Source organism: Camelus dromedarius, chromosome 10, assembly GCF_036321535.1.
Source record: "Camelus dromedarius isolate mCamDro1 chromosome 10, mCamDro1.pat, whole genome shotgun sequence".
Lineage (NCBI taxonomy): Eukaryota > Metazoa > Chordata > Mammalia > Artiodactyla > Camelidae > Camelus > Camelus dromedarius.
Window position 1 is genome coordinate 59227584 of NC_087445.1, and position 20563 is coordinate 59248146.

The 20563-nt window shown below is 39.6% G+C and overlaps 1 protein-coding gene across 1 annotated transcript in view; it reads left to right on the forward strand.

Annotated features, from left to right (window-relative positions):
- The first annotated feature begins 6555 nt into the window (after positions 1 to 6555).
- UGCG (UDP-glucose ceramide glucosyltransferase) overlaps positions 6556 to 20563 on the forward strand; it is a 40871-nt gene continuing 26863 nt past the window's right edge. The window contains exon 1 of the mRNA XM_010988716.3: positions 6556 to 7060. Coding sequence (XP_010987018.1) covers positions 6963 to 7060 — 98 coding nt within the window. The 5' untranslated portion in view covers positions 6556 to 6962. The remainder of the gene's footprint in view (positions 7061 to 20563) is intronic.

Below are 20563 nucleotides of genomic sequence, written 5' to 3' on the forward strand. Positions count from 1 at the left end.
CAGGTCATAAAGTTAGTAAATGGTAGAACTGGAATTCAAACCCAGCCAGTTTGACATTCACAGTGTACGTGCTTAACCAGTAGTCTACACTGTCTCATCAAACAAAGCATTCTTCAGATAGAAGAGATCAACAAAGGCTGTTGAGATAACCTAGCTCTTTTGAGTTGATCTCTGCAAGATCCTCAACTCAAAAGAGCTAGGTTATCTCAACAGCCTTTGTTCCTTAGTAAAAGTTAAACTCACACTTTAATGATATTGTTGTTAATACTATGAAATAATACAATAAGAAACAGATTTTTTTAAATTAAGAAACAGATTTTATTGGCATTTTCCTGTTCTTTTTAATTCTTCTACTTGTTGTTTATTGCCTTAGATGAATTGTTTTGAAATGACAGTGTATTTCATGAAACTCCTCTTAACTGAAGTAAAAGATATGGTAAAAAGAAAGAATAAGGTGTTTAAATCTCCAGTGCATCTTAGTGTAAAATACATGATCTATTCTTAATAAACTTTCCTACGTGTCAGATGTCAAAATTGACTTTTACAGAACGTTGGTTACCAAACTAAATGCTAAGCCAAAATCTACTTTTCAGTCTGAACTTTGAGGATTGATGGTTTACTACACATCATTTAAATTAACTTAATATCGTACTTGTTTATGTAAAGAACGTTGGCTTTGGAGTCTGACAGACCCAGGTCTGAACTCCAGCTCCCTCACCTAAAAGATGTGTCACCTCACTAGTTCACTTTATCTTCTTGGCTTCCAGTTATGCATTTCATGACATTTGTGAAAATCAAGTTATTTGCCTGGCACATAACTTACGTTCTTAAGTTTAGTAAATACAGTCGGACCTCTGTATCTACAGGTTCCAAATCCGTGGATTCAACCAACCACGGAGAGAAAATGTTTGAAAAAATTTTTGCACTAAGTCCCGAAAAGCAAAACTTGAATTTGCTCTTTGTGCTGGCAACTATTTACATAGCATTTGCGTTGTATGAGGTATTATATGTAATCTAGAGATGATTTAAAGTATGCAGGTTTATATGCTTATATAATGTACACCTATGGTGTTTAGGTTATATGCAGATACTTTGCCATTTTACATAAGGGACTTGAGCATTCATGGATTTTGGTATCTGAGGGGGTCCTGCAAATAATCACGCATAGATACCAAGGGAGGACTGTAATTCAGTCTCAGTCTCTGTCTCTGTCTCATTCTCCAATAATCCTACCAAGTTTATTTACACACACACACAGAGCCTAGGTGAAGGTTTTCACATTATAAACTTTAATAAATAAATGTAATTGAGTCATGAGTATCTATCTAAAAAGAAAGCAATTTCAAAAACATTTTGAAAAAGAAAAGAATTGACATTTACATGGGACACATTTGGAAATCTTTGGAATTTAGCTTCCTTTGGGAATGAACAGTTAGTGCTTCAATCTAGCACACTATGGATTAAAACAAAACCAAATATGAAATTTGAAAAGGAATGAGTATGAGGTAACACATTTTCATGAGTCATTTGGGTATGAGTTAGCAAAACAGCTGAGCATGAAATGAACTCTAGTAAACTCCAGGCACTCCTCTGGACCACACCCACGCATACAAATGCACTATACCAGTGGTTTATCAAGATCAGGCCCTGAACTAACAATTTGCCTGGAACCTTTGTACACTTGAAGACTATTCATAGTGATATAGTATCTTAGGATCTGAAGGCCTTTGCAAAGTTGCCATTTCATGGGTAACAAAACCACTGTAGGTCAAGCACTGGCGCTGACAAATAAAGAAGGCATTTTCCTACTAATTTCAAACATGCTTAGAGGGGGAAAAAGGACAAGTGTTAAATTGCTTCTTTTGGCATTAGCACCACAAATTTTGGATCAACTGATTCTAATTTTGTTTTTGAAACTTCAAATTTGCCCAGTTTCTGGAGGATCCTTTTCTTTTCTTTCTTTCTTCCTTCCTTCCTTCCTTTCTTCCATCCGTCCTTCCTTCCTTCCTTTTTTTAATTTAAGAAAAGTTTTTATAGGCCTGAAAATTTACAATATACCTACCATTTAAAAAGACAACAATAACACACAGTAACACATTAATGTAGGGAACTGAATTGTGATCTTTAAAATATTTATATGAAAGATTCTTCATGATAATGGCAAAGTTGGAAAATACAGCTGACCCTTGAACAACTCTGGGTTTAAGGGCACTGACAGCCTCAGAGTAAAAAATCTGCATATAACTTTACAGGCAGCCCTCTGTATCTGAGGTTTCACATCCTTGGATTCAACCAACTTTGGATCATGTAGTTACTATAGTCAGTATTTACTGGGAAAAAAAATCTGCATATGAGTGGATCCTTGCAGTTCAAACTCCTGTTGCTCAAGGATCAACTATATGTCCAATATTGACATAAAAATTACACTGTTGACTCTGCCAAGTAGAGTATGGGTTTTGGAGCTGGTCTTCAGATTGTGATTAGGTAAACGAATATGTAGTTACTCCAACTCTGTGGTCTAATTTTGTAATATTAAAGAGGGGTATGGGTAGTTAATGTGTATTTTTTCCACAAAGAAAATATATATATATAAAGTATTTGCAAACAAAGGATAAAGTTGAGCAATTTTTCTAGTGACTTTTTCCAAAGTAGATTAGGTTAAGTAAACAAATTCACTTGTTCAACAAATATTTGAGTGCCAAGAAGGTAGAAAGCCCTGGGATTTGATGACAAACTAGTTTATCTCACTAATTCATATACTTATAATATTTACAATACTTTTTTTTTTAAGTGGAGCACTCACTAATTTTTTTTTAAAAAGACTATTTTTAGAGCAGTTTTAGGTTCACAGCAAAACTGAGCCAAAGTACAGAGTGTTTCCACATATCTGCCCAGCACATGCATAGCTTCCCCCACTATCAACACCATGCACCGACCCATATTTGTTACAGCTGATGAACCGACACTGACATAACACAATTACCCAAAGTCCATAGTTAATATTAGGGTTCACTCTTGATGTGCATTCTATAATTTTTGACAAATGTATAATACATGTGTCCACCTTTATAGTATCATACAGAATAGCTTCACTGCCCTAAAAATCTTCTGTGATCTCCTGATTCATCCTCCCCTTCCTCTCCTCCAGCAATCACTGATCTTTTTACTGTCTCCATAGTTTTGCCTCTTCGAGAATGTCATATAGTTGGAATCATACAGGATATAGCCTTTTCAGATTGGCTACATGTATGCATTTAAACTTCTACTTAGTAGTATGCATTTAAACTTCCTCCATGTCTTTTCATGACTTGATAACTCATTTCTTCTTAGCACTGAATAACAGTCCATTGCCTGAATGTACCAGACAATGGATTTATCCATTCATCTACAGAAGGACATCTTGGTTGCGCCCAAGTTTTGGCATTTGTGAATAAAGCTGCTACAAACAACCATGGGCAGGTTTTTGTATGGATATATTTACAATTTATTTGGCTAAATGCCAGGGGGTGCAATTGCTGGAGATTGTATGGTAAGAATATATTTAGTTTTTTAAGAGACTGCCAAATTATCTCCCAAAGTGACTGTAACAGTCATAATTAAAAAAAACATAAATGATGAAAATTTTCTATAGGGTCTTTCATCATTTATTAACTCATTTATAAATAGAAAAGTGGTTATTTTCCTTCATAGAAATAGTAATGCTCATTTTAGAAAATCAACAATGTAAAAAGGCAGGTTTTAAAAAATCAACACATTTCATTCCTCAAAGATCATAATCATCTGGTGTAATTTCTTTTAATCTTTTTTTCCGTACATAGCTTTTCAGTGTCACATTTTAAACTTGATTTTTTCTAGAAATCTCATCAAAGATGATGTTTTTCTTAGACACAACCCAAATCAAGAATCCTTATTATTGAAAATGTTACAACTTTTAAAAATGTAACACGAACTTTTAAATATAGGCATTTGGGGCACAATATAACAGAGTATCAACTTGCTAAGGTTTAATTGTTTTGTTTCTCTGAGGTAACCAATGTACCTGTGCTCTCCCAGTCTCTGCTCTTATCTTTTATGGGACGTGGTACTAGAAACAATAAAATTTCATTTCAGTTTCAGTTGGAATCAGCTACAGTTAAATTATTTTGGTTTGGATTTGGTTGAAATACTTGGTTTTAATTATTTGGTTTGAACCAGACATGTTGAATTCTTTTCTTGTTAAGGTTTTATAACTAAACTATCTAGGACCATTAAATGACAGTCAAATTTGGGTTTTATTTACCTCTAAAAACTTTAATCCTTAAAATATATGAATTCAAATACAATCCAGTAATAATAATATAAAATATTACTGGATTGCTACTGGAAAAAGTCAGAAGTCTTGAACTTGGTGGAATTTGTTTTCTAAAAGAGAGGAGGGCCTGTTAGACAAACAACCAAAACAATGTTAGCTGCCAAAGGTGAAAGCAGTGGACAGGGTCTCTGCTAGCCTCCTATGCTGCTGGGCTACATGGAAGAAATTTATACTTTTACCGTATCTATAGAATGTTAGGATTATACATTCTAAAGCTGCTGCTTTAAAATCATAAACCAAGTTTGGACAGACCACGTTTAACTAGGTTTAAGTCCAACATCGCTGATCTTTAATCTACTGATTATACTTGATTAGAGGAATTCTGTTAACTCTTAAGAATATGTGCATTCACCTTTTTTTGGCCTCATTTTCCATGTCATTGATCAGACTGTATAAAATCTTTTGTTGTAAGGTTCCCAAAAACATTTTGGAGAAATAGAGAATATGGCAAAATGCTTTAACTGACCAATTGAGGTAGTTCATCAAATCTAAGACTGCATTAATTGTAAGATGCACCATTATTTTATATACAACTAAGAAAAAAAAAAAAAACAACCTACCAATTGGTTGTAAGATGCCACTGACTGTGAAGTGCATTTCCATTTCAAAAACGTTAAAATGTGTTTAAATGTTTTTTTAAAGTATGTCCGTAACATTCAATTAAGTAAAACCACGCTGTACACTGAAGACAGCAATACGTGAGGTAAAGTATGTCCGAACGGATTAACTACAGTAGTGATATTTTGAATTTTCCACTTGTAGTGTTATTTCCATGCTAGTATACTATCCTCCTATAATTTTATCAAACAGTAACTTTCAACAATGAAAATTTGGTTTCTAAGCCCGGTTCTTTCTCACTGACTTACCCAGATAAAATTAAATGTACAGAGAATCCAGGATTGGTTCTCAAAGGACATTAAACTCTTTTCTAGTTGTAGTTTATCATTTAACTGTAGATTGAGGTAGCTCATTTGATTAATATTAACTGTAATAAATAGCACTAATAAAATCGAAAACTTCTTTTCAAAACTTCTGTTCAAAATTGAATTCAATTCTGAAATCTCTCAAGGGAGGTCATGGATTATTTAAAAGGAAATCACTTGAAATAATAAACATTGTCTAAACATAAAACAATGGAGAAACTATATAAACTCATCTAGACTAAAGAAACAAACAGAAACATTTAGTACTAGATTAAAAAATCTCCCTAGACCGATTTAGAGACTAAGAAACTTTACTATCCGAAGTGCCACTTCTTTCCATTTTAGAGCAGTGCTATCTACCTGTGTAATTTTAAATTTTCTAGTAGCTAGTCAAATTTAAAAAGTAAAACAACAGTGAAATAATTTTAATAATTTAACTCAATATATCAAAATATCTTCTCAACACAACATAAAATTAATGAGTTGGTCTTAGATACCAGGTGCATGATTTACGCTCACAGTACATCTCAATTCCTACTAGTCACATTTCGAGGGCTCAGTAGTCACATATGGCGACTGTATTGGGCAGGAGTCTTAAGAGGACTTCAGTACTGGCTGATTTTTTACATTCTGAGTTTGAGAATTTCTTTAACGTTACACGCTGTCTCTGAGGTGCTTAGAGATCTATGAGGCACAGGCAGATTATTTTACTCTCGGTCCGCTGTGATCCAAGACTTCACCGTATTAAAAGCAGCGAGGGAGGAAGGCAATGGGACACCGTTGCGCCCAGGAACGTGGCCTGGAGGAGGGCCTGAGCCGCTGCGAGCAATGCCCGGCACAGAGGCTGCGGACATAGCGTTGGAAGTTGGACTGCGAGACAACTAGCGGGCTGCCTGGAACCCCGGGTCTTTTTCTGGGCGCACTGGAACACCAGCCGGACAGGAAATCAGCCTCCGAGCCACACACAGGTTACCGTGCCGCGGATGGAGGCCGGCCCAGGGCTACAGTGCTGGCCGCCCAGGGCGCCTCCACCGGACGCGGAGAGGTGGGCGGCGGCCGGAGCCCGCAGCTAGAGGAAAGCCCGGCCTGCGTCCGGGAGGAGAAGCCTCCCAGGGGCGCGCTCACGACGGTGACGCTGCCGGAGCGAGGGCGGCAGGGTGGGCGGAGAGGAGCGGCGCGCACCGCCCCTCGGAGGGGCAGGGCCGCGGTTCCGGAGGGCGGGGCGGGGCGCGCCAGGGAGTCGGGGCTGAAGCCGCCGGTTTCGATCAGTGCGCGGAGCTGCGGCGGCCGAGCAGGGCGCGGAGCTGCGCGGCCCAGAGCCCCGCGGTGAAGCGACTGGAGGGCGGCGGGGCAGCGGCGGCGCGGGCGCAGGCGCCTAGGGTCCAGCCGGCGGCCGCGAGGGGGTGGAAAGGCGAGCCGGAGCGCGGGGCCACGGCCGTCCTGACCACGGAGCCCGGCCACCGCAGCGCCTGCAGTCGCGAGCGCGCCTGGACCAGCGAGCGGGCGAGTGCGCGCGGGCGGGGGCGCGCAGGCCCTGCCCGCCCCTTCCGTCCCCACCCCCCTCCGCCCCTTCCTCTCCCCACCTTCCTCTCCCCTCCTGCGCCCCCGCGCCGGGCGCCCACCCTGTCCTCCTCCTGCGGGAGCGCTGTCCGCGGCGGCTGCCGGAGCGGGCCGGGCCGGGCCGGGGGATGGCGCTGCTGGACCTGGCCCTGGAGGGAATGGCCGTCTTCGGGTTCGTCCTCTTCTTGGTGCTGTGGCTGATGCATTTCATGGCCATCATCTACACGTGAGTGAGGGGCAGCTGGAGGATTCCGTGGCGGGGCCTCGGGGCCAGGCGAGGGTTGGAGGGATTTCTGTTTGGAGCTGATGAGGCTCGGATGGGGGTGGAGAAGGCTGATTCTCAGACTCTTTCTCCCATCCCCTCTCCCCTTGGACCAGCTAGGGCGGGGGGTTCCCTGAGAGAGGAAAGTGGCGAGTGAAGGGTTTGCTGGGCTGCAGCCCACAGCTTGGGGGAAAGGAGATCCTGCTCTTCTTAGGTGTCTGGCGGAAGATTGCTTGCTTGGCTTGGTTGTGTTGGGGATTCGTGTGATTTTTCATCTGGGCCAAGATGTGTGGTGTATTGTTTTTTTTTTTTTTTTCCCTCGACCTGGGCCACATTTCTATTATAGTGATGATCATTACCACTCTTCTGGGAGCTGCACACAGCCACCTGGAGACCTCCCTGTGGATTTTTTTCTTCCTGGAAGAACTCTGTGCCCTTAGATAGGTGTGAAGCACCTGTCCACCTTGAAAAATGTCCACCAAACCTCTGAACTGCCTTTATAGCCTTGAGTCATGTCCGCTTGTACATTTCAGTGTGGTTTTCTTTCCTTCTCCCTCCACCCCATTTCCTTATTTATTGTCTTGTTCAGATTCGTATCTTCCCCCTGCCACCCCCTTATGCCGCTCACTGGGGACACAGTGGTGAGCACGACAGAATTCCTGTCCTCATAGAGCTTGCATTCCAGAAAGGAGAGGCAGATAATAAAAATCCGAATAAGGTTATTTCAGATAGTGGTAAAAAAAAAAAACTATAAATAAAAGAAAGTAGGATAATGGGATGAATAATGACATAGAGTGTGTAGCTAGTTTTGCTATTTCAATTGTTTAAATGTCTTTAAAATGAAAAAAAGTCTTCGTAAAGAAATGAAAGAATTGGCGTAGAGCATTGTACTCGTGGATTCACTGTATTTTTAGCCTGGAAAAAAGATGATGGTGCATAGTAATCTTTACCACCAACCAGAATAGGGTGTATATTAGTAAAGGAGAGGGGAGGACTTTAAGAAAATAGTTACTTATAGTTTTTTTCCCTTTTCACTACAGAAGAAGTGTGCTTTTCTTTTTGGAAATGCTGCATTAATTATTAGTATAGTGGGGGCATTTCCTGATATTGGAGACAGATGCTACATTGTACAAGGCATACTGATATTTCTTTAAAGAGGAAAGAAAAATGCTTCTTGGATACTGTTAATCTTAGGTTTTGGGAGTTTGTGAGCTGTAGTCACTGAACACATCCTGGAGTTCATTTAAAATATATATATGAGTTCTTAAAGAGACAGTTTTGTCACTTTTTCCAATCATAAAAATAAAGCATGCTTAGGGAATTTAGACATTACAGAGGAATAAAGAAGGAAGTTAAACCCACACGCCAGAACTCCATTACCTTGTCAACGTTTTGTGACTGTCCTTCTAATTATGTTTCTGTAGGGGGAGGGAGAAGAAGGGAGGTAAGGCACTGTTCTAGGTGCTGGAAAGATTGAAGAACAAGACATCCCGCGCCCCTGCTCACATGGAACTTCCATGTAAAATGTCATGAGTATTTTTTTCATGTCAATATATGTGTGATCTCTGCATCATTTTTAATAGATGCATGACATTTCTGTTTATGAGGTACTAATATGTATTCATTAGTAATTGTTTTCAATTTGTCAAGATTACAAACAACACTGATGAATGCATACACTTTAATCTTTGGGAGATGATTTCCTTAGTTAACGTTCTGAGAGAGGATTCATTGGACCTGAAGTGGTGCACATTTTAAACGTTGATACATATTGCTCTATAGGAAGCTTGTATCTGTTCATAGTCCTGGTAACATTGTATGGTGGTCCCTATTTCCCCTTACTAAGTATCAGGCTTTTTGCTACTTTCTGTTTTTTATTTTCATTCCTTTAATTACTAGTTCCATCGAATGTTTTTCGTGTATTTATATACTAGTTACATTTAACTATAAACTGCACATTCATAAACTTTTGCCTATGCCACAATCCATTGCTATGTTAATCTTTTTAATAGAAAGATTGTTCTTCTGTGATATGCTACAGTGTTTTTCCCAACTTGTTTTTGTGTCTTTCAGCTTTGTGTATATATTTAACATAGAGAAAAGTGTATGTACCTGTGTGTTTTAGATAGATAGGCAAATCTTTTTTTTTTTTTTCCTGACTCTGGTGAAATTTTTGTATCTTTCCTATTCCTCCCAACTATTATATAGTTAGTATCACTCTCTCTCTGTCTCTCTCTTTTTTTTTTTTTTTTTGTATTTTAAGTTTTCATAGATTTCTTTTTTTTTTTTTTCACACTTTACACTTATAAAATGCCCTAGTACCCACTGTTCTAATGAATGAAGTTTTATTATCCTTATTACCATATTATTGGTGAGGCCAGCTCCTCCTTATTCTTTTGCACACTTTTTTGGCTTTTTATACATTTTTGCTTAAAGATAAACTTTAGAACTTTTTTTTTCAGACTCTAAGTTATCTTGTATTTAAATTGGAATTTTTAAATTCACAACTCAATTTGGAGAAAGTAGACTTATTCAACATAGGACCGTGATACATATCCCCTTCCCTCTATTATATATACAAGGTCATAAAGTCATGCTTCTTTAATTAAAATTAACAGTAGTGATAGAGCTTAATATTTCAAATAAGCTTCCAGGAGTGTTTATACCCTTAGACTTGTAACAACTCCAGAATTGTTTTAAGTTATTTATTTTGTGCTTAATGATAAACTGCGAATTTTTCTTAAAATACTTTCATGTTTTTGAGAATGGTATAAACATTTAGCTTAATTAAGATACTGTAGTGGGTGAGGGGTATAGCTTAGTGGTAGAGCCCATGCTTGGCATGCATGAGATCCTGGGTTCAATCCCCAGTGCCTCCAGTAGGGGGAATGAATGAATGAATAAAGGAAGGAAGGAAGAAATATTTTTTGAAAGTTACTGTAGAGATTCTTTGTGTTTCTTTTCCAGTGCCCCACGAAGCTACCTTTTTTTACTGACAGTAGCAGGATCCAGAAAAGTTATGTGAAAATAGAATAAAGTACAATTAGTTTGTAACAGATTAGAATGACTATCTAATTAGAGGAATCTTGTGAATATCTTTCTGAAGTGGATAACTAAACATAAAGTAAATAATATATATAAATTAAGTCTTACCCTTTTTAAATTAAGTTTCTTTTATCTCATCCCACCTTCAAAATTATTTATGTATTTGATTTGATTCCTTTCTTAATGAAGCAGAGATACTTCCCAATTTAATATGGGTTGTTTTCAAGCAGAGCAATAAAGTTTTTTTTCCTCTCCTTCTCCCTGCTGTATTTAGTAAGATTACAAATTTTATCATCTCAACATTTTGGCAAGCAAGGTTAAAGAACATTGGCAGTGATATTTCAGTTAAAATATTGTGCTGAGCATTCTGTGTTTTATTGAAGAATCAATTTCCTGAATACATTCTATGGCGTCTCAAATCCTTTTTGAAATAAGTTAAAGTATAAATTAATTAAGATAAGCAGATATCGATACTCTCAAACCTTGTGCTTGCAACTAGTAGAAATAGAGCCTGTTTTCAAAAACTTACATAGCTTCATATCTGGCTGTCAGATTAAGGAGCATAATCTGTGGGCTCCTAATTTTTAAAAATATTTAAGTAATGTGAATGTTGTAGTGAAATTGCTGAGAAAAGCTATGAAACTTTTCAGATACCAGTTAGTGATTTTTTTAAAAAAAATTAAATACAATGTGTAATGGTATCTAATTAATTTGGATTCAGTGTGCTGTTGTATTGTATCTTATTAAAATGAGATCAAGAGCTAAGTATTAGCCTGTATTTTTTTAAATGGAGCTGACTGTGATTAATACAGAGAACCATTGCTGTTCAGTGAAATTTTTTGTTCCGATTTCACAAATTTACAATGCAGTTTAAAAAACTGAGATAATTTATAAACTAGAAAACCCTTAATTTTTCTTCTCACTGGTATCTCTCCTTCCTGCTTTGCTCCTTTCCAGATTTCGTATTGACGGATGCGTAGTCACTTGCTAACACATTTTAGATGGCAGGCATTAGTGAGGTTCTGCTTATAGTGTTAAAGGTGACATTCAGACAGAGCATTTGAAATCCAAGGCTCTTATTTTGAAGATTTTTTTTTTTTTATTTCCTAAAAAAGCCCTAATGATTATAGCCTCTGTAAGGCAGAGTTGGTTAAGTGATCTTTATGGTTTTGTTTTTTTTTTTTTTTCTTTCCTTTTTTGAGAGCTAGTATGGTTTGATAGCTTGAGGGCTGCAGTGAAATCATATAAAAGTCTGGAATCAATTGTTTTTTTCCCTTTTTAGTCCTTAGGAGTCTTATTGCAAGATAATAAGAGCATCTAAGCAACACATCTTGCTTTTTTCTCCTCCATCTCTGTTCTTTTCCTTCTCTCACTTCTCCATCCCAGCTCCTTCTTGGATTTATCATTTCCCCCCCTCTATGCATAGGGTCCTAATGTTTAGTGTTAGGCTTTATCTTTTCTGTTAATTGGGTGGAGGCCAGGGTACGGTGGAAACACTTCTTGTATCCATAAATATTAACTGCCCTCTAGTAAAGCAGAGGTCCTTTTCCAAGATTTTTTCTCAAGTTAATTCTGCTTTTCATAATTTTTCTAGTGTAGCAGTTTTATACCTGCTGCACAGCAGCTTTTGCATGGAATTTAAATATTCGTTGTATCAAGATACTGCTAAACTGCCCACTGGAAAGTGATTGTGTTTTTATGATAAATTTTAGCATTTCAAATATTATTTTTATTAATATGATTTTTTTGTTTTTGCCTTAAATTAATTAATCCATTGGTGTCCTGAGCCCTGGTGGAATCTAATTCTGGGTTTAGTCCTGAGGGTGTACTTGGACTTTGGACAGATTTTGATCAGTCAGGGTCATTGCTGCCAGGGCCACTTTTGGTGCATGAATGAGGCAACTGAGCCCCTTTAACTTGAGCCTGAGGAAGATACATAATTGGACTATGTTGTGATAGTTTTAAAAAGCAAAGTGGAAACTATAAATCAGTTTTAATATCCGTGATGGTCCTCCTGATTCACCATCCCCCTTTTCCTACACCGTTAGTTCAGTGCATGTTATCTCGACCCTAGACTATTGAACTATCTCTGCTCTGGTATCCCTGCCTGCAGCTTTGGTCCTTGTCTACTTTATTTGTCTTTTTTTTTTTTTTTTTTTAATAGACTTTATTCTTTTAGAGCAGTTTCATGTTCACAACAGAATTGAGCAGAAAATACAGAGTTCCCACGTAGCCCTCCCCACCCACACATATATACTCCCCTACCCTCAACATCCCTCATCAGTGTGGCGTATTTGGTACAATCGATGAACCAACATGGACGCATTATTTATTATCAACCAAAGTCCATAGTTTACATTAGGGTTCACTCTTGAAGTTGTACATTCTGTGGGTTTTGATAAATGCATAATGACATATAGCCACCACTGTAGTATCATACAGAATAATTTCATTGCCCTAAAAATCCCTTGTGCTCCATCTCTTCATTCCTCCCTCCCTCCCTCTCCCCAAACCCGTGGAAACCACGATCTTTTTATCGTTTCTGTAGCTGTGCCTTTTCCAGAATGTCATTTGGTTGGAATCATACAGTTTGTAGCCTTTTCAGATTGGTTTCTTTTATTTACTAATACGTCCTTTAAGTTTCTTACATGTCTTTCATGGCTTAATAGATCTTTTTTTTTTTTTTAACTGCACATATTTTTTAAAATTTACATATATGTACTGTTCATTGTTTCTAAGAGCATGTAGAGCTTTAGCTTTTTAAACTTACATAGTTATCAAAGGAATAAAACCAACCACAAAATAAGAATTAACTTAAAAGATACATACACCCTGCTGTTAACAGCAACATTATTTATAATTGCCAAGATATGGAAGCATCCTAAGTGCACATCAATAGTTGAATACATAATGGAGATGCAGCATATAAATATATATGTAATGGAATACAACTCACCCATAAAAAAAAGAAGGCTATTTTGCCATTTGTGGCCCTTCATTCACCTTTTTTTTTTTTTTTTTTACTTCAAAAACCAGAATTTTATAACTGGCAGAGGCATTTCCATTACATCAAAAACAACAAAATACCTAGAGACAACCCTAACCAAGGAGGTTACCTATATTCTGAAAACCAAAATGACACAAAAAAATGGAAAGATTTCTTGTGCTCTTGGATTGGAAGAATCAACACAATCAAAATGATCACACTGTCCAAAGCAGTCTACAGATCTAATGCAACCCCCATCAAAATACTTGGAACATTTCTCACAGAACTCGAACAAACAATTCCAAAGTTTATAAGGAACCACAAAAGACCCTGAACAGCCAAAGCAACCTTTTGTAGGTCTTTTTTTTTTTTTTTTTTCTCTTTCTTCTTTTTTTCTCTTTTTTTATGGTTTGATGACTGGAGAAGATCCTTTAACATTTGTTGTAAAGCTGGTTTGGTGGTGCTGAAATCTTTTAGCTTTTGTTTATCTGTGAAACTTTTGATTTCTCCATTGAGTCTGAACGAGAGCCTTGCTGGATAGAGTATTCTTGGTTGTAAGTTTCCCCCTTGCATCACTTTAAATATATGGTGCCACTCCCTTCTGGCCTGTAGAGTTTCTGCTGAAAAGTCAACTGATAACCTTATGGGAGTTCCCTTGTATGTTATTCATTGCTTTTCTCTTGCTAGTTTTAATATTTTCTCCTTTTCCTAATTGTCGTCAGTTTGATGACTATGTGCCTCGGTGTGTTCCTCTTTGGGTTGTTTCTGTTTGGTACTCTCTGCGCTTCCAGGACTTGGGTGACTGTTTCCTTTCCCAAGTTGGGGGAGTTTTCGGTTATTACCTCTCCAAAAATTTTCTCAGGTCCTTTCTCTCTCTCTTCTTTTTCTAGGACCCCTATAATGTGAATATTAGAGTGCTTTATGTTGTCCCAGAGTTCCCTTAAACTATCCTCATTCCTTTTTTTCTTTTTTCTGTTCTGAAGAAGTGATTTCCACTAATCTGTCTTCTAGCTCACTGATCCGTTCTTCTGCCTCCCTTGGTCTGTTCTTGGTTCCTTCTAGTGTATTGTTCATTTCAGTGATTTTATTCTTCAACTCTGTTTCAGTATTCTTCATATTTTCTAACTCTTAGCTAAAAACTTCACTCTGTGCATCTATACTCCTCTTGAGTTCTCTGAACATCTTGGCCATCATTACTTAAACTTTCTCAGATAAACTACGTATCTCCTCATCACTTGTGTCTTCTTCTGGGATTTTATCTTGTGCTTTGGCCTGGGAGATATTCCTTTGCTGCCTCATATCATCTATATTTTTGTGTTTGTGGATTCCTTCCGCAGGCTTTGGGATTATTGTTTTCTTATTTCTAGTATCTGCCTCTGGTGGATGAGGCTGGACTAGATGCTTATGCAGGATTCCTGGCAGGAGGAGCAGGTGCCTGCCCAGTGCTGGGTAAAGCTTGGTCCTGGACCCCTGGTGGGTAGGGCTGTGTCTAGAGGCTTTGTGGCTTAGGAAGTCTCCTGATGGACGTGGCTGTGCTCCCACCCTGTATGTTGTTTAGCCTGAGGCTTCCCTATAGGCTGTTGGATGGGGTTAGATCTTGGTGCTAACGATCCAATCAAGGTGTCAGCCTCCAGGAAAGCTCATGTAGAATAACACTCCTGGAATGTCTGCCACCAGCTTTTATGTCCCCTGAGTGAGCTACAGCCTTCCCCCACGCTCCCAGGAGACCCTCCAAATCCAGCAGGCTGGTTTGGCCCAGGTTCCTATGAATCACTGCCTCTGCCAGTGGTCCTGGCGCACACAGGTTTCCGTGTAGGCTTCTCAAGTGAATGGAGTCTCTGTTTCCCCCAGTCCCATGAGGCTCCCAAAGCCAAGCCCCCCAGCCTCCAAAACCAGATGCCCTGGGGTCTCCTTTTCTTCCCAATGCCAGAACTCGAGCTGGGGAGCCTGATGTGGGGCTAAGAGCTCTCACTCCTGTGGGAGGGCTTCTGGGACTTAACAAACCTTCAGCTGTGGGTTGCCCACCCTGGGGGGGGTATGGGGCCCAATCATGAGCATGCCCCTCCTACCGTCCTGCTGTGGTTCCCTCTTTATGTTTCCACTTGCAGAAGATCTTTTTTGCTAGGTTCCAGTCTTTTTTTTTTTTTTTTTATGGTTGTTTATCATTCATTCAGTTGTGGTTTCATTGTAGTCATGAGGAGAGGCAAGCTTGTGGTCCTACCACTTCGCCATCTTGACCGGAACTCTGTTTGTTTTACTGTGGCCTTATCCTTCTGGAGCAGTAATCTCAGATCATGTGCTTAAAATCCCCACTGTTCCCCAGTGTCTTCAGGTTAAAATTCCAACTCCTTAACAAGACGTGTTGCTCTCTAGGAGCGGAGGCCTCTGCTTGTACCTCTTCCTCCAGCAACACTGAATTACTGGCATTCCCCTGAACGTGCGATGGACTTTCTTTAGGATTCTCTTTCCTTCTTTTTTTCCCCCTTCTCTCCTTCCTTCCCTCCTGCCTTTTTTATGTTTGCTTCTTTAGTTAACTCTTAATCATTCAATCGTTGTTGACTTTAGCTCCCCACTGGGGTTAGGCGCCCTTCTTAAGTCCTTCAGGTAACACCTTGAATTTACCCACCTGAATTGTAAATGTGTGTTCAGTTGTCTCTTTCCCCACTTAGATTGCAAGCTTTTGACGGTAAGAAGGTGTCTTACTTACTGTTGTGTCTTCAGTGCTACTAGGCACTCAGTTGTTGCATGCCGAATGAGTGATCTTTGAATTTTTCCCAATAGTACTCAGACTTTAACTCAGTGTCATTTGGCCATTGTGATTTGAGATAGATGGGCAGAATTTTGGATGCTTTCAGTGGCCTTGGTCTTTAATGAAATTAATTGAACCAAAAGGAATTTTTATCTCACTATTTCTAATTGTGGGTTGAAATAGAAGCAGGGTCATATCAATAACACGTTCACCTACAAATTCTTTGTTAGATCTGAATTCCACCCCCACCCCGCTAAGGATTTCCAAAGGGAATGCCTGTCTTTCCATCAGTAATCTTTACACTTACCTCTGTCCTTCAGGGAATACAGAGCTGTTAAGTTGCTCTTAGCCAATTATCTTGCTCAATCCATTTCCCATATACTAGGGCTAACTCTTGTCACCAAAGGGTTAGTGAGTTGGAGGGGTTTTTTGGGGGGGGACAATATAATAAAGACCTCTGTTTTTTATGCTGATGGAATCTTTTATGTTCTGTAATATGTAAATCTGTTGTCCATTGGAAATCGTTTGTGTTTTCCTCTAAAGCTAACTCCCCATTCATGACTTTGTGTTCTCTGGGGAACCCTGTGTCTGCAGAGTTCATGTTGCACCAGAAAGTGCGCTTTGTGTTGTGGGTGAAGCTCATTTCGATGCAGCACCGTTTTTGAAAAGACAGGTGCTATGGGAAGTAACACTAGTCATGACACATTCTGGTCGTAAACACACTGTCGCAGCCTTCCAGGTACAGTCATAAGTAACAGCCACCATCACGGAAGCCTTTTATCATTAGAAATTGCTGGCATGGACTATAGAAATAGGGGACCTGCTGGCATACCAGTCAACCTAATTTTATGTGAAATATTAACAAGCTTGATGGCATGGAGCAGAGATTAATTCCCAGAGTCAGATAAATTGGTTCAACTGAATGGCACCACAGAACTATAAAAACAGCGCAGTTTGGGGCTATTAAGCAGGGTGAACTTTGCCCTCAGTATGGGGTCCATATTCTCCCATAGCAACTTTGAATGAGATTCTTGTGTCTCACTTCTGGGAGGTGCAGCCGCATACTAAGTTCACAGCAAAGAGCTGCCGGAAGGGAAGGGCACAGCCAGCCTTCTCTCCAAGGAGTTTCCCTCCGCGCCAGGCTTCCCTCCTGCTCAGGATTCAATTAGAATAAAACTGTAGAATAGAACTGTAAAATAAGCCATTTAAAAGTGGTACTAGTCAATAAATAAACTGTTGAGTAGGGGGAGAGAGGGGACTAAAAGATGAGAAGGTAAAGCAATAAGCTAAAATGGACGGAAAGGGCAGTAACAAGTTTAGAGACTGAGATGTTAGGGAATAAAAATCAACTAGGAAAAATAAGGCCATCCCATCAACTCAGAAGTCAAAAAACCATGTGCAGAGAGGCGGTGAAGATTCATCAAGCTAAAGCAGCTGTAAAGTCCAGCAGAATATTCCTTACCAGAATATTCCTTGGAGTCCTTTGCAATGTTCCCTGAATAGATGTCCTTCTAGCTCACAGTGGAAGCAGGACCCTGAGGGCCTTTCTCTCTTGCCTGTGATTCATCTCTCGTGACCTTTTAGACTTAAGTTACTCTGAGAAAGCAGCCCAGATGGTGTCTGCACTTCAGTTCCCCATTCTTCATGCCGGCAGGTACAGTCCTCCAGCAGCTTGCTCTGAGCACCTGCCCCTCCCTGTCCTTGAGGATGACATGCCTTCATTACATGAATTCGATTTTTTTTTTTTTTTTACAGAAGAGTGGCTCCAGCTCTCGGTTTAAAATGGAATTTAGAAATAATTCCTTGGGAAAATGACATGTATTGACATTTTACCATGCTTTTTATCTCCCCCCAATCACTCAGTTTCAAGATCATTTTATTCTTCAAAAATGAAGCAAGTCAAAATCATTGACTTAGCATACAAGAGATCCATTCCTTTTATACCTAATATTGTTCCTGAAAAATGTAATAAAATCAAATGGACATATATGTTAGGAGGGGAGATTCTGTTTCAAGAGAACTAAGGGTATTAAAATCCCAGATTGTGGTTCTGGTGGTCCTGATGCTTGGGACCTGCTGTCACTGACTGAGAGCTTCACAGGCATTAGGGACCGTGGGAAGGGGCTTTCTCCCCGCCACGGACCAGGTGGGAAGACTGCATTGTAGTCTTTGCTCTTGGGGACCATGAGAGGCGTGGTGATTTAATGGTCAACAAAACAGAAGGGAATCTCCTTTGGAATGCCTCAGAATATCTTCATGACAGAAGTTGATATTGATTGGATTGCACAGTAACCAGTAGTTGCTTTGTACATTGTCGCCACTGCATTGTGGAAATCATCTGGCCTTTGCCCCTCGACTCTGAGGGTGACAACCTCTCTCTGTAGCAGAGCCAACTGAAGGGGTCTCCTGGGGCTGTGGAGTCCAACATTTGAGTCAGGCTCTGAGGACAGAGGAGTGAGGAGAACCCAGGACTGCACAGTGCCTCTGCCCAACCAAGAAACCCTCTAATAGTTTTCAAGGAAGCTCACCTAAAAAAGCAGTCACAGGCCATATTTAGGGGATAATAATTTGTGATATTGAATGTTTCTCACTCTCCTACTTGCATTGTTTCTACACTTTCAGATATGTCTGTAGAACTTTAAATTGATTCCTAAATATGGGATGTAATTTTAACCTTGAATACAATTTTAGCTTAAATATTGGGTATAATTTAAACTCTGTGTTAAACGTGTTTTATCCCATGTTTTGACTTACTCTCTTTTAACCATGATTTGAGACTTCTGATGATTCCCTTTTCCCCCTTTACTCTTCCTAATACATTAGAGTTTTGTTTATGCTTTAAAAAAACCCATAATGTTCTAATCTTTAAATATATATGAAATAATCTTTAAAGATATGAATTTACGGTCTTTGTCTTTTGGTGCCTAAGTCTCATCAATGTTTGATGTCTCTAAATCTCTTATCAGAACTATGGTAATTCAGAGAAGTTACATTTAGTGGGAAATGTCCTTAAAATTAGCAGTTAAAAAAAATAGTAGCTATCATTGAATGTCTACTTTGCAGCTTACTTCCATCTATTTCTCACAACTACTTTATGAGGTAGGTACTATTATCCACACTTAAAAAAAAAACAAAACCCAAAGAACTTGAGATGAAGAAGTAACTTGCCCAAGGATACACAGCTAGTTAGCTATGAAGTCGGTACAGAAATCCAGGCAGTCTCCTTCCAGCCCGGGCTCTTAATCCAGTATGTGTATATACTGCCAGTGATAACCTAAAAATAACCCCGGACGTAATCCATGGGAATAGGGTATCTGTGTGAGAATTTCTCCAGTTGCTCTGAATCTTAAGTTTCTGATAATTGGCAACATTTAGGTCACTATAGAGACAGCCGCTGCTTACTCTCTTCTCCGGTCCTTCCCCGGCCTCACAGCACGTGTACCTCTGCTTCACTGACTTCCTGGTTTCCATCCATCCCATCACTGCTCATCTTCCCCAGAGTTTCCACCTCAGCCCTCTTCTGTTCTGGCAGTAATCTAGTCTTCCTAGGTCCATGGGTCTCAACTTTGCACCTTGGAGTCACCAGGGAGGGTTTAAAAAAAAAAATATGTTGCTGCTCGAGTCTCAACCCAAGACATTCTGTTTTATTTGGTCTGGGTATCAAGATTTTTTTTAAAAAAAGAAAAAACTCCCCAGGAGATTTTCATGTACAATCAAGGCTGAGAACTGCCCCAGGCTGCTTATCCACAGGTGTGGCCTCCACCTGCTACCTCTGGGCTTCATTTATTTCTCTGTTACAATTCATCACTTCCTTAGCTTGCCCCTTGCCTTCCCTCCTACCAGTCTATCCTGTTATCCTGAATCCATCTCATAAGGTATAGCCTCTCAGCTTTCAGGATCCTGCTGAGGTAATACACAGCCACGTGGGTTAGTACTACTGCACATTCATGGTCTCGGATCTCAGCTAAGCCTACACTGGTGTCTGGCAACACTTTGTTTCTGTTTTTAGCTCTGACACCCATGACTGGCAGCACCTCTTCTAAATCTTTACAAACAAAAGATTGTTCTACCCTCATCCTTGTCAGATTACCTTAATTCCTACTTTACCCTGTGGATCTTAACATGCCGCTAATTATTTTTTGTTTTCTCTCTCTTTATCCTTTGACTAGCTCTTTCCCTGACCATGTATACTCAAGCATTAAAAATCAAAAATAATTTAAAATTAAACTGGAAAACCCTTTTCCATCTAGTGACTCTTTGGCCTTTTTACTCACGGTCAGGTTTTTGGGGAAACTAGTGTTTATTCACTGTTACCACAACTCACTTCCCATTCACTTGCTTCGTCGCCTGATTTTATCTCTCTGCCCCTGCGCAGAGTGCTCAGAGGTCACCAGTGTTCACACGTTCTAGTGGACATTTCAGTTCTGTGGACACTTCAGTCCAGCAGACATTTCAGTTCTTATCTTGTTCTCTCAACAGCATTCAATGTTGTTCTTTCTTGAACCCTTTCAAAAAGAAAACAGCAGAGCCAGATAAACCCTTGTGTGACCTTGCTTTCTTCCTGGCCATCTTTCTCCCTCCCTGGTCGCTCAGTCCTAGTCTCCTTCATGCATTACTGGTTCTGTAATATTACATTGATTCACCGCCACTTGCTAAGGGTATGTTCCACCTGGGAGAGCTTACGTAT